Source organism: Marmota monax, unplaced genomic scaffold (assembly GCF_021218885.2).
Source record: "Marmota monax isolate L192 unplaced genomic scaffold, Marmota_monax_Labrador192_F-V1.1 WCK01_AAM20220418_F8-fsc00052, whole genome shotgun sequence".
Classification (NCBI taxonomy): domain Eukaryota; kingdom Metazoa; phylum Chordata; class Mammalia; order Rodentia; family Sciuridae; genus Marmota; species Marmota monax.
Window position 1 is genome coordinate 9875992 of NW_026693473.1, and position 14352 is coordinate 9890343.

Genomic DNA, 14352 nt, shown 5'->3' on the forward strand with positions numbered 1-14352 from the left:
TGAGAAGCAGCAAGCAGCACTCAGAGAAGAGGAGAACTCCAAACTATTTTACTTTATACCGATGGGCCCAGAGGAAAACAAAAACTCCAAATTCTGTGCCCTGATCCACAGTTTCTCACAATATTTATAGTTATCTGACATCATCTTAGACCCATCCTATCACTGGGGCTTTTTCCTCTTTTTAAAATTTCCTAATCTGTGTGGCTGAAGGCTTTGTGCAGGGTCTCTACCATAAAGCATGCTCACAGTAACAGATAAGAAGAAAGGCGCTTTTCACAGGCATCTATTACATCTCAGAGTCCTAGGACAGTAATTTACAATCCAAAAGGTAGGGACCCCGGGTTAATTAGGCTTCTTGGAGACAGGTTGAGAGAGGGGAGCAGAACTGACCCCTTCCCCAGGCACTGGTCTCTTACCATATGTTTTTGTAATTTCATTTCACAACCAGGACTGGTTTTGCCATCACATAGGGATTGAACCCAGGAGTGCTCAACCACTGAGTTAATCACCAGCTCTTTTGTTAAAGTTTTCTTTTATTTCAAGACAGGATCTCACTAAGTTGCTGAGGCCAGCCTCAAATTTGCAATCCTCCTGCCACAGCCCCCCAAGAAGGTGGGATTAGAGGCATGGGCCACTGTACCCCACAAAATCCATGGCATTTCTATGCACAAATAATGGCCTAGGGGGGGAAATCAAAATCTCACAATAACATCGAAAAAATTATAATACTTAGAAATAAATTTATCAAGAAGGTAAGAGATATGTATACTGACAACTGTGAAACGTTAATGAAAGAAACTGAAGAAAACACAAATGAAAATACAGTTCATTCTTATTAGGAAGAATTAATATAATTAAAATATACATATTAACTAAAGCAAAATACAGATTAAACTCAATCTCTACCAAAATCCCTTCACAGAAATGAAAAAAATCTTAAAACCTGTATGGAACCACAAGAGACCTTTATCTGAATAAACAAAGGAAAGCAATTCTAAGAGGAGAAAAAAGTGGAGGTTGCACATTTGCTGATTTTTTTTTAAATAGTTTTTTAGTTGTCAATGGACCTTTATTTTATTTATTTATATGCAGTGCTAAGAATTGAGCTCAGGGCCTCACACATGCTAGGCATGCTAGAGCTCTACCACTCAGCCCCAGCCCCAGCCCCAGCCCACATTTGCTGATTTTATATAGTTATTTTTTATTCTTCAGTTAAAACAGCACACTCAGCTGCAACTGAGAAACAAACTAGTCCAGGATGCCAAAGGTCCCGGGCAAAGGACCAACAGGTGCTGTTATGAGCAAGGTGGGTCTTCTCTCAGAGGTGGTGTTGATGATGGGATGGTGTTGATGATGGGATGGCCATAGAAGCTCTAGATCCTCCAACACAAATTCTGGACAGTAGTAGGCAGTCCAACAAGTTGTACCCATGTCCCCAGTCTCCAGCTTTCCTTATTTCTGCTCCCTTGGCCTCCACGGTGCACAGGTTGGTTTACTTGGACCTTCTGCCTCATCTTTCTTCTTTTGCACTTCAGCCTGTGCATTTGCTGCTTGGCTCTCATGGCACAGAAGTTTCCAAGAAGATGGTGGTAAGGCTGAGAGAGCGCATTTGCTGATTTTAAATTATTTAAATTATACCACAACACGACAGTATCTAAAATAGTATGGTGCTGGCATAAAAAGAGACACATAAATGGGGTGCAGTGGTGCATGCCTATAATCCCAGCTACTTGGGAGAATGAGGCAGGAGGATAGCCAGTTTGAACCTGGGAAGATTAGCAAGACCCTGGCTCAAAATAAAATTTGTAAGGGTGGAGGATGTAGTGCAGCAGTAGAGCACTTGGCTAGTTTGCATGAGGCCCTGGGTTCAATCCCAAGTATCACAAACACGGCATGTGCATGCACACACAGACACAGAGACCAATGAAATAGAAAGCTCAGAATAAATCCAAACATATATGGTCAACTAATTTTCAGCAAAGGCACCAAAAGCCATAGTGGAGAAAGGATCAAATAATAGTGCTAAAAAGAAACAGGATTTCCATAGTCAAAAGAATGAAATTGAACCTTCCTCTTATCCCATACACAAAAATCAATATGGAGAAAAGACATAAAATCTGAAAACATAAAGGTCCTAGAAGAAAACACAGAGGAAAAGCTACTTGACTGCTGGGAGCCATTAGCCAAGTAGGTATGACAATTTCCTTGCCAGCGTACCCCATGTTGCTGACATGTTGCAGTGACATTGAATGTAAGTGACCTTGCTCAAGGACCAAGGCAGATTAGGGTGTTCCCGGTTTTAAGATAATCTTGTTTAGGGCGTTCCCAGTTTAGGTTCCAGGTTTAAGGTTTAAGATTATTCCTGCTGGGAATAGGGCGTATCCTGCTGCCTGAGTTCCCCTTGAGTTCTCACGGGATTTAGACAGTATATTTTGGAGATAGAAGCCCAGTGGAGGTGGATTTGGGCAGAGAACGTGGATTGGGGCAGAGAACGTGGATTTCCCCAGAACGTGATTGTAGACGGCTGGTGTGAGTTCGGGAATAAAGAGTTGCTGTTTGAATCTACAAGCTGTGTGGTGGCTCGTGATTGTGTGCCCAGCCAGACTGTGGCATTTGGCAGCCCGTGCGGGGAACTTCTGAAGCTTGGAGGTAAGTGAAATTGCTTGCCCCTGAGGAAGAGCGAAAGAATGGGTGACCAACTCAAAAAACAATGTGTTATTGTTTTGATTTATCTTGTTTTTGTTTCAAGCTGCCTATCCCTAGAAATTTCTCAGGCAAACTGGAAAAAATGGTTGACTAAAGGTTTGAAGTTTGTCGGCCCTGAGGAAGAGAAAATTGATACAACGATTTTTTATTCCGTTTTTGTTTCATTCAGTTTCGGCTTTGTTTTGTGCTATCTTATTGGGTTGCGTTATCTTTATAGTAGATTAGAAATTAGTAAAAAACAAACTGAAAAGATGTTAAGTAAATTGTTAGAGGTTCAGACCATGGAGAAAGACATTTTAGATCAAGCAAAAGAGAAGGTCTCTCGAGCTAGTCAGACAGAGGAAGAAAATTTAAAGGAAAAGGGGTTGTTAGGAAAAAGGCCACAACAGGAGGCTGTTACTAACTCCATTTTATCACAAGAGGGCGTAATTCAACCAACAGCCCCACCGATGGAGACAGCTGAGTGGCCCTCAAACCCCGTAGTTGATAAATGGGATCCTGAGACAGGACCTCAAAGATTAGCATGCCCTGTACTTGAACAGGCAGGAGGGCAGCGAATTCACCGTGCTTTAGATTTTAAAACAGTGAAGCAGTTAAAGGAGGCTGTAACAACCTATGGCCCCCAAGTTCCCTTCACGGTAAGCATGGTTGAGTCCATTACTAACTTGGACATGACGCCAGCAGATTGGGCTAGCATGTGTAAATCTGTACTAAATGGAGGACAATATTTGTTATGGAAGGTTGCCAATGAGGAATTTTGCACGGAGACAGCTAGGCGAAATGCAGCAGCCGGTTACCCTCAAAGAAATCGAGATATGTTGTTAGGAAAAGGACCTTATGAGGGTCAACGGCAACAAATTGAATATGATCCTGCTATATATGCACAAATTGCTGCAGACGCAGTTAGGGCATGGAAGACTTTACAAGGACATGGAGATTTACAAGGTCAGCTATCTAAGGTAATACAGAGAGCTAATGAACCTTACGCTGACTTTGTAGATAGGCTAATTCAAACGGCTGCCAAAATTTTTGGGGATACAGAACAAGCAATGCCATTAATAAAACAACTGGCTTATGACCAAGCAAATCGTTGCTGCAGAGAGGTTATTAGACCATGGAGACATGAAGATTTAAACACATATATTAAGTTATGTAGAGATATTAATGAACAAGGGCAAGTCTTGGCAGCTGCAGTACAACAGGCTTTAGATGCCAGGCCAAAAACATGCTATGATTGTGAACAAACAGGACATTTTAAAAGGAATTGCCCCATAGGAGGAGGGTTTAACAAAAGTAGGTATCAAAGGAATAGAATACCGGGTATTTGCCCACGATGCCATAGAGGGAGACATTGGGCTAATGAATGCCGTTCTCAAACCACCATAGAAGGTACTCCCTTATCAAAAAACGGACAAAGACCAGGTATTTATCCAAGATATCGTGGAGAAAGGCATCAGGCTCCATTGCCAAAAAACGGACAGGGGGGCCCAATGCTCCGGGGCCCACAACCACAAATATACGGGGCAGTGGAGGATCCCAGCAACACCATCAGGGTAGTGCCCAGGACACATTGTCCATTAAATCCCTCATCAGACAAACCCGAGGGAGCACAGGGTTGGACATCTGTGCCTCTGCCAGAGCAGTATTAACTCCAGAGATGGGAGTTCAAATCATTCCCACAGGAGTAAAAGGACCTCTTCCCCAAGGAACAGTAGGCTTATTATTGGGACGTAGTTCATCTACATTAAAAGGACTTATGATAAGTCCTGGGGTAATTGATCCTGATTATGTAGGTGAAATAAAAATTATAGCTAGTTCTCCAAGAGGTATATCAGTAATTTCACCTGGAGATAGAATAGCACAGTTGTTAATAATACCCAGCCTACATAATAAATTTCCTAGTCATAGTGTAGAAAGAGGTTCCAGGAGATTAGGCTCCACAGGTGTAGATTGGGCTATGTTGTCTTTAAATTTAGATTCTCGCCCAATGCTAAAACTAAATATTCAAGGTCATGAGTTTAATGGGCTACTGGACACAGGAGCTGACCTTAGCATCATATCTCGTCAAGAATGGCCAAAACATTGGCCATTACAACAAGCCACTCAAACGCTTCGAGGCCTAGGAGTGGCGACTAATCCCCATAGAAGTTCTATGATATTAGATTGGAAGGATCCTGAAGGATGTGAAGGAACTATACAGCCATATGTATTGGATCATCTTCCTATAAATTTATGGGGACGAGATGTCCTAGATCAATTAGGTTTGACGTTAACAAATAACATCAATCCTAATGCGCCCACTACTAGGGCTAGACAAGGCTTTAGGAAAGAAAAAAGATTAGGAAAACAAGGGCAAGGTATAGCAGCACCAGTACAAATAGATCAAGGAACAGACAGACATGGGTTGGATTTTCAGAAAGGGCCACTGAGACAATCAAAATTACTTGGAAATCAGAAAGACCAGTGTGGGTTCCTCAGTGGCCCCTGACTAAAGAAAAGATACAAGTAGCCCATGATCTGGTCAAACAACAATTAGCGGAAGGACATATACAACCTTCCATATCTCCCCATAATACTCCCATTTTTGTCATCAAAAAGAAATCTGGTAAATGGAGATTGTTGCAAGATTTAAGAGCCATTAATAATGAGATGGTTATTATGGGACCTGCTCAATCAGGGATTCCTCAATTGTCTGCTTTGCCAAAAACCTGGCATGTTTTAGCTATAGATATTAAAGATTGTTTTTTTTCAATTCCAATTCATCCCGAGGATAGTCCACGTTTTGCATTTACTATCCCTGCATTAAATCATGAAGGTCCTGATCAGAGATATGAATGGAAAGTACTCCCTCAAGGGATGGCTAACAGTCCAACTATGTGTCAAATATATGTTAACAAAGCAATCCAGCCACTTAGAAATCAAAATCCTGAACTACAAATATTTCACTATATGGATGATGTATTATTGGCACATAAAGATAAAAACATATTGCTGGAATGTTATGCCACACTTACAAACTTATTAAAAAATTATAATCTAGAGATAGCAATAGATAAAGTACAATTAAATTTTCCAATTAATTATTTAGGAGTTCTATTATCCTCAACCATGGTCCGTCCACCAAAAATTCAAATACAAGTAGATCAACTCAAATCACTTAACGACTTTCAAAAGTTATTGGGAGACATAAATTGGATAAGGCCTTATCTAGGTATACCAACAGGAGAGTTGGGACCTTTATTTGATATTCTAAAAGGTCCATCAGATCCAAATTCACCCCGCATGTTAACTCCTAAAGCAAGAAAGGCATTAAAAATTATTGAAACATATATGGAAAACATACATTTGGATAGAATTGATATAAGTTTGCCTTTATTATTTATTGTACTACCAACAAAAAATATTCCTACAGGAGTATTTTGGCAAGAAGGTCCATTATTGTGGATACATTTATCTTATTCTCCTAACACTATTCTTACTAGGTATCCTGAGGCTGTAGGACAATTAATACTCAAAGGAATAAAAGCAGCAAAGGGAGTGTTTGGAATTTCTCCCAATAAAATTATTACTCCATATACTATGGATCAAATTGATGAGTTAGCTAATGAGTTAAATACTTGGGCAATAATCATGTGCAAATCTAATGTTTCATTTGATAATCATTTACCATCTAATCCTTTATTGTCTTTTTGGTCATTGCATCCTGTAGTTTTTCCTAAAATGACAAGAAAAACACCTATCATGAATGCTCCAAATATATTCACTGATGGGTCAAATAATGGTACAGCAGCAGTAGTTACCCCTGATCAAACTTTTACATTTTTAGTACCCAAACAATCAGCTCAAAAGGTAGAGCTTAATCCAGTTTTACAAGCTTTTTTGATGTTTAAAGATTCTGTATTTAATTTATTTTCTGATAGTCAGTATGTAGTTAATGCTATAGTATCTCTTGAAGATGCTGGTAGGATTTCCCCTTCTTCTACTGTTTTCTCTTTGTTTTCCACTATACAAAGTCTAATCTGGGACAGAAAAGATCCATTCTTTATAGGACATATTAGGGCACATACAGGATTGCCTGGAGCCCTTAGTTTAGGCAATGATTTAGCAGATAAAACTACACATGACATACATATTTTCTCTACATTTGAAGAAGCTACAAATTTTCATAAAAGGTTTCATGTTAATGCTAATACTTTACAAAAGCATTTTAAAATAACTAAGGAACAAGCCAGACATATAATAAAACAATGTCAAAATTGTGTGACATTTTTACCACAAGTTAATCTTGGAGTCAATCCTAGAGGACTGATACCTAACCATATTTGGCAGATGGACGTCACACACTTGCCAGAATTTGGAAAATTAAAATATTTACACGTTACAGTCGATACTTCTTCTGGATTTTTGATGGGCTCCCTTCATGCCGGAGAAAAAACTAAAGATGTTATAGCTCATTGCTTACAAAATTTTGCCACTGTGGGCGTTCCTAAACAGTTAAAAACCGATAATGGTCCTGGCTATACCTCTACCTCTTTTAAACAATTTTGCTCATCATTTGGTATTACTCATATAACAGGAATCCCATACAATCCACAGGGACAAGGCATAGTTGAAAGAGCTCATCAAACTATTAAAACATACTTATTAAAGCAAAAAGAGGGAATTGGAAGGGGGTATATATCCCCCAAAGATAAACTTAAAATAACGCTTTTTACTCTAAACTTTTTAAATTTGGATTCATAAGGACTTAGTGCTGCGGAAAGACATATGTATCCAAAAAATGTACATAAGCCTAAAGTACTTTGGAAAGATATTCTAACAGGACAATGGAAAGGTCCTGACCCAGTGATTGTCTGGAGTCAGGGTTTTGTTTGTGTGTTTCCACAGGGAGAACAGCAGCCGATTTGGATTCCAGAGAGATTAACTAAAACAATTTCTACAGATCGAAAAGAAGATGATTTGACTCAAATCCATAACAGCTGATATCCAGAACTCCAGCTTGGCCATTCTTACATCTGTGACAGTGATTAACCAGTGATGCAATTTTTATTTCCTTGCCAGTGCACCCCATGTTAGTTGTGGTAGTGCTGGCATATCTTTGCTGATGGTGTCACCAGTGATGCAATTTTTCCCAAGGAGCCGTCAATTGGCTTGGTGTCGTGGCATTTCTGTATCCTCCTCCCTTCTGCTAGTGATGGTCTAAAATTTGGGGGCCAATGGCTTATGCTGGACCGGTAGTCAGTGACGGGTATGATCCAATTGCAATGGTATCAACCTAAGACAGGAGGCTGACGCCTAAAGGTCAGTTTTCCGATGACGGGTAAGAACCATATGTTGAATTGGACAACCTACCAGGCACGGTCCATAAGCCACATTAACCTCACTCCCCCACTGGCACCAAGGCCAAATTTGGGGGCCAACAGAGGTGAGGCAAAGAACCTCACCCCCCCCCACTGGTGCATAGACCTATCCCCAAGTATGGCTGTATGCTGGACCGGTAGTCAGTGACGGGTATGATTCAATTGCAGTGGTATCAACCTAAGACAGGAGGCTGACGCCTAAAGGTCAGTTTTTCCCATGACGGGTAAGAACCATATGTTGAATTGGACAACCTACCAGGCACGGTCCTTAAGCCACATTGCTTGTTGTTTAATTAATCAGAAGGGGGGAGATGCTGGGAGCCATTAGCCAAGTAGGTATGACAATTTCCTTGCCAGCGTACCCCATGTTGCTGACATGTTGCAGTAACATTGAATGTAAGTGACCTTGCTCAAGGACCAAGGCAGATTAGGGTGTTCCTGGTTTTAAGATAATCGTGTTTAGGGCGTTCCCAGTTTAGGTTCCAGGTTTAAGGTTTAAGATTATTCCTGCTGGGAATAGGGCGTATCCTGCTGCCTGAGTTCCCCTTGAGTTCTCACGGGATTTAGACAGTATATTTTGGAGATAGAAGCCCAGTGGAGGTGGATTTGGGCAGAGAACGTGGATTGGGGCAGAGAACGTGGATTTCCCCAGAACGTGATTGTAGACGGCTGGTGTGAGTTCGGGAATAAAGAGTTGCTGTTTGAATCTACAAGCTGTGTGGTGGCTCGTGATTGTGTGCCCAGCCAGACTGCGGCATTTGTGCCCAGCCAGACTGTGGCACTTGACATTAGCCTTGACAGTGATTTCTTGGATATCACACCAAAAGCTTAAGCAACAAAAGCAAAATTAAATAAATAGGACTACATCAAATTAAAAATCTTCTGCATAGCAAAGGAAACAATCAACAAAATGAAAAGATAACTAGAGTTTAGGGAAATTTTTTTTGCAATACTCATACCATGTAGACCAAGTGTAGTAGGCTGTACTATCTAGTTCATGTAAATTCATTGTGATGTTCACACAATGCTGAAATCACTTAATGATGCAGCTCTCAGAACATGTCCCCATCATTAAGTAACACATGACTATCAGATTGTGGTTAATATTCAAGATATACAAAAACTCACATGACTCAACAGTAAAAAAAAAAATATGTGTGTATACACATACACACACACACACACACACACAGCCTTACTAAAAATAAATGGGCAAAGGGTTTGAATAGATTTTTCTCTCCAAAGAGGACATAAAAATGGCCAAATGTGGGGCTGATATAGCTCAGTCCGTAGAGTGCTTGTCTCGAATGCACAAGGCCCTGGGTTCAATTCCCAGCACCAAAAAAAAAGGGGGGGGGACAAATGTACATGAAAAGGTGCTCAAAATTACTAAGAATTAGAGAAATGCAAATCAAAACTCCTATGAAATACCACCTCCCACCTGTTAGGACAGCTATTATCAAAAACACAAGAGATTAAAGCTGTGTATGGTAGCACATACCTGTAATTCCAGCTACTTGGGATGCTGAAGCAAGAAGTCCGTGAGTTGGATTGGAGGCCAGTGTGGGTCATTTAGCCAGACTCTGGGAGTAGGGGTGTTTTATTTAAAAAAAAAAAAAAAGCTGTTTTGGTTTGGTTTGATTTTTGGTACTGGGAATTTAACCCAGGGGTACTTAACCACTGAGCCGCATTCCCAGCCCTGGGATAACAAGTTTTAGCATAAATGTGAAAAAACAAGAACTGACTATATGCTGTCGAATGAACTGGCACAGCCATTATGGAAATTCCTAAATTAAAACTAGAACTACCATTTTGTCCAGCAATCCCTCTTCTGGACATACACCCAAAGGAAATGGAACCACTCATGAAGTCCTCTCCCCTCCCATGTTCACTGCAACAGTATTCACAATCGCTAAGATGTGGAGACAACCTAAGTGCCCAGCAGTGGACGAATGGCTAAAGAAACTGTGGAGCATGTGCACTGCATACACAATGGAATAGTATTCAGCCTTTTAAAAGGAGGAGGTTCTGCCGTTTGCCACAACATGGATGGACTTAGAGGATGTTGTACCAAGTGGAAATAAGCCAGCCACAGAAAGAAAAACATTGCATGCTCTAATACATGAATTGTGTTTAAAAATGAGTTCAAAATATTAAGAATAAAACAGTGGTCACCAGAGTTGAGGTGTAGAGAAGGAAATGGAAAGATGTAAATCAGACACTACAAAGTAGCGAATATGTGGGATGAACAAGGGGGAGACCTAATGTATTTAGGACTTTGACTAAAAGAGTGGATTATAGCTGCTCTTATTGGGGGTGGGATGGGGAGAGTAGGTAACTGTGAGACGACTGTGTTTCTCTATAGTAATCATTTTCCTATATATGTACCTTAATTAAAAAAAAAAAAAAACTGGGGAAAGAGGTCTGACTGGAGAAATGCATTTGGGAGGCACAGGCCGAGTATGTATAGCCAGAAGACCCAGGAGACCTCCCAGGGGACAGGTAGGAAAGAGAAGCAAGAGCTGAGCCATGTGTCTCCCCATCATTGGCTGAGGTTCCTCTTCACACCTTCACACTCTTTGGACTTTTTCTTTCTTATTTACTTTTGTTTTTTGTGGACCTGAGGCTCCTCCTAGGCAAGAGAATGACAGTTGTAACTTTTGCTATTGACATGTGCCTTTCTTGACCTACAGGATTTCTAAGAATCACTGCAACACTAAGGTGGGTCCCATCACCTTCCTTTTCTAGGTAGGAACACACACAAGTGTAGAGAGGTCCAATGCTCTGCCCTAAGTCACAGCTGCAAGGAGGCGGGGCGGGGGGTGCGGTATTGCAGTCTACCTTGTGCAGGCCCCAACAGCCCACACTCTTCCCATAAGTTTTTCTGTGAGCCACCAGGGCCAATGACTATAAGCAGCTTCCCTCTGACGGCCATCTCCATATACCAGTGTTTCCCACCAGACTCCCAGGAAACACAGTGGAGAAACAGAGTAGGAGGCTCAGATCCTAATCCCTACAACCTGTAAAGGGAGCATATACTAAAAACCAATGAATAGTACACTTTTAAAAAGTAAAGTTTATGGTATATGAACTGTGGTGCATATAAAGCTGGCAAAAGGATCTTTGCAATTGTGATCAAGTTAGGGAACTCCAGATGGAGAGATTACTGTGGATTACTTGAGTAGACATAAATGCAATTACAAGTATCACGACAGAGTGAGATTTGACAGACACAAAGGAGAAGGCAATGTGACCACAAAGGCAGAGAAGGATCAGGGGGATGCAGTCGAGGCCAGGCAGTCACCAGAAGCTGCAGAAAAGAAGAAAGGAAGAGATTCTCCCCCTGTCCCCCTAGAGGGAGTGCAGCTCTGCCTACATCTTGACTTTAGGACAATGAAACTGATTTCCCATTTCTGGCCTCCATTCTGGGAAAGAATCCATTTCCGTTTCTTGAAACCACATTATTTCTGGTAATTTATTACAGAAGCCTCAGGAAGCCATGCTTATTCCAAGGATACACACCCAGAAAGTTGGATAATAGGTCTGCTTTGTTGACAGGCAGGCAGAGTGATTCTGATAGACAACCTACGCACCACACCGCCCAACTGCCCAGGCAGAGACTCATAGGGAAGAACTTAAACCCTTCAACTAGAGGAACTTAGGCTGGACTTCTTTCCTCCATAGAACCCAGAGTTGAATTTCAGAGGGGTCCCCACATTGCTAAAGATTGAGAAATTTTTCAAGGATGAGGTTTTCTTCAGATTCTCAAAGGAGTCACCACTGCCTAGGTGTATAAACCTGGTCCAGGCTGGCAGGGACAAAAATAAAGCAATTTTAAAGTTTTGCCCAGACTGTGAGAAACCTGAGTTATGCATTTTCTTCCTATTAATTTAACTTCATCATGCCTCCACTGGTATTCATTTTATATAACTTCCTTTTAATCATTTTATTATTATCATTTTGGTCCCATTTGGTTAATAACATATTTCACATGTTGAACATCTCTCTGCTGCTGGACTGTAAGCTTCATGAAGGTAGGGAACCACTGTTTTTCTCAACAATATGTCCCGAGCTCCTAGCACAATACCTGTTTTAGTCCATTCTGGCTGCTATAGCACAATACCCTAGGCTGTATGGTTTATAAACAGCATAAATTTAATTCTCACAGTTGTTGAGACTAGAAAGTTCAAGATCAAGGCACCAGCAGGGTTGCTATCCAATAAGAGCATGCTTTCTGGATCATAAATGGTGACTTCTAGCTGTGTCTGCTCTCATGATCCAATCACCTCCTAAGGGTGCCACCTCCTATCCAATTGATGATTAGGTTTCAATATATGGAATTTAAGGAGATGCAAATATTCAGACCCCAGCAATGCCTAAGACACCACATAGTGTTTCATTTCTCCTATGAGTGATCATAACTTTTAAAAAAAGAATGGACCAACAAAGTAGTGTGGCCACTTTGGAAAACATTCTGTTTCTCAAAACATTCAACATAAACTTACCATATGATCCAGTAATTGCACTCCTAGATATATACCCAAGTAGAAATGAAAACATGTCCCACAAAAAATCCTACACAAAAGTTCATAGCAGCATTGTTCATAATCTCCATAATTTCCAGAAAAAAAAGCCCATCAACTGATGCATGGATAAATAAAATGTGATATATCTATACAATGTATTACTATTCAGCCCACAACAAGGAATGTGGCTAATACATATTACAACATTGATAAAACTCAGAAACATGCTAAGTGAAAGAAGCTGGTCCCAAATAGGTCAACACTGAATGACTGCAGTCATATGGAATGTCCAGAATTGTTAAGAAACAGGTTTATGATCCCTAAAGTAGGAGAGTTGAGGAGAAATGGAGAGTACTTCTAGGTAGGTGTTAGGAAGGAGTAATGAAAATGTTCTAAAACTAGTTAGTGGTGTTGATTGCCCGACTCTGGATATACTAAAAACCAATGAATAGCACACTTTTAAAAAGTAAAGTTTATGATATATGAACTATGGCGCATATAAAGCTGTCATTTTTAAAAATGAAATGATAGTCACGTCCTGCTTTAAGCAAACTTACTAAAATCAATAAGGAAATTTAAAAATTATAGCAATGTGTTTTCAAGAAAAACAGCCTTTGTTTTTCCGTGCAGCAGTGTGACTATGGGAAGGGGCAGATTCCAAAGAGACTCCGCTCCTAGGCTGTGGTCTGGATGATGTCCCTTGGGGCGGGCGACTGGAAGTGGGCAAAGGTGAAGTTGACAGCTGTGGAAAGAGCTGAGAGGAGGATGTCGGGGCGGTTGAATCCCGGTGCGTTTGCTCTTTCTTCCCGTTTCCCACCCACTCTTTGTATTGCACCCTTTTAACAACGGGGACCAAGGCCCGCTCACCTCAGGTTGCCAGCTCCCAAGCGCTTCTCCAGGACAAGGGTGTGTATTGTTTGGTTCAGAAAATGTGAATTAGTGAAGGGACAAGGTGCGTTAAGACACCCTGCCGAAGCTCGGCCCGCCCTCAGCCCGCCTGCTGGTCCCGTCCGGCTGCGGGACTCGGGCTGGGTGGCTGCGAAGAGTCTGCGGGGCTCGGGCGCCACCGCGGAGTGGCGGGGGCGGGGACCACAGCCTTTGTGCGGAGGCTTCTCCGGCTCCCGCCGCTGGGGGGCGGCCTGCACCCCGCCGACCCCCGACAATAGCGCGAGGGTGGGGAGCCGTGCGGTCCCGGAAACTTTCCCCGGGTGTCGCCGTGGCCGCGCGCGCCCGGGAGCGCGGAGCGGGGCGCGCCCACCTCTGCCGCGGCGGCCGAGGGGAGCCTGGAGAAGGGTGCGCAGGCGGCGCCCCGGCTGCCCGCAGCGGAGGAGGCTGGAGCTCCGGCCGGGCGGTGCGCGCCGAGCGGTGCCATGGGGGAGGCGCCCAGCTCCGCGCCCTCGCCCGCGCTCTGGGACTGGGACTACCTGGACCACTGCTTCGCCCGCCACCGCGTCTGCATCTCCTTTGGCCTGTGGATCTGCGCCTCCTCCTGCTGGATCGCCGCCCACGCGCTGTAATGGGGCCGGGACCCGCGCGAGGGGGTGGCGGTCTGTAGTGGGGGGATTGGCGTTACCTTCCTGCTAGTCCCTCTTGGAAACCCACAGGAAGGAGTATTAAAGGGGGGCGGGCGGAGGAGGCAGCACAAATCCGGGATCAAATCTATCATTTCTCTACGAACTGAAGTCGGATACTTCTTTCCGGATTCCACGCACAAGGAACCTCGGCTGTGAGCCAGCAGGAGGAGGCTGGGTAGTGCAGTG

The 14352-nt window shown here is 42.6% G+C and overlaps 1 protein-coding gene and 1 long non-coding RNA gene across 9 annotated transcripts in view; one reads left to right on the plus strand and one right to left on the minus strand.

The window, feature by feature from the left end:
- Positions 1–814: 814 nt before the first annotated feature.
- On the minus strand, positions 815–14204 carry LOC124101746 (uncharacterized). Its single transcript, XR_009228070.1, has 3 exons — positions 13460–14204; positions 9568–9649; positions 815–1595 (listed from the first exon to the last, which is right to left on the minus strand). It is a non-coding gene; the product is annotated as an uncharacterized LOC124101746 (long non-coding RNA).
- Tmem44 (transmembrane protein 44) overlaps positions 13277–14352 on the plus strand; it is a 42089-nt gene continuing 41013 nt past the window's right edge. For 3 of the 8 annotated variants that reach the window (XR_006854696.2, XR_006854697.2, XM_046457853.2), the window contains exon 1: positions 13771–14105. Coding sequence is in view for 4 of the 8 variants with exons in the window: in XM_046457853.2 (XP_046313809.1) it covers positions 13963–14105 (143 nt within the window). In the remaining 4 variants the exon portion in view is untranslated. Of the gene's footprint in view, positions 13499–13765; positions 14106–14352 lie in introns of those variants that run through there. The other 5 variants (XM_046457854.2, XM_046457856.2, XM_046457858.2 and 2 more) reach the window with 4 other exon arrangements.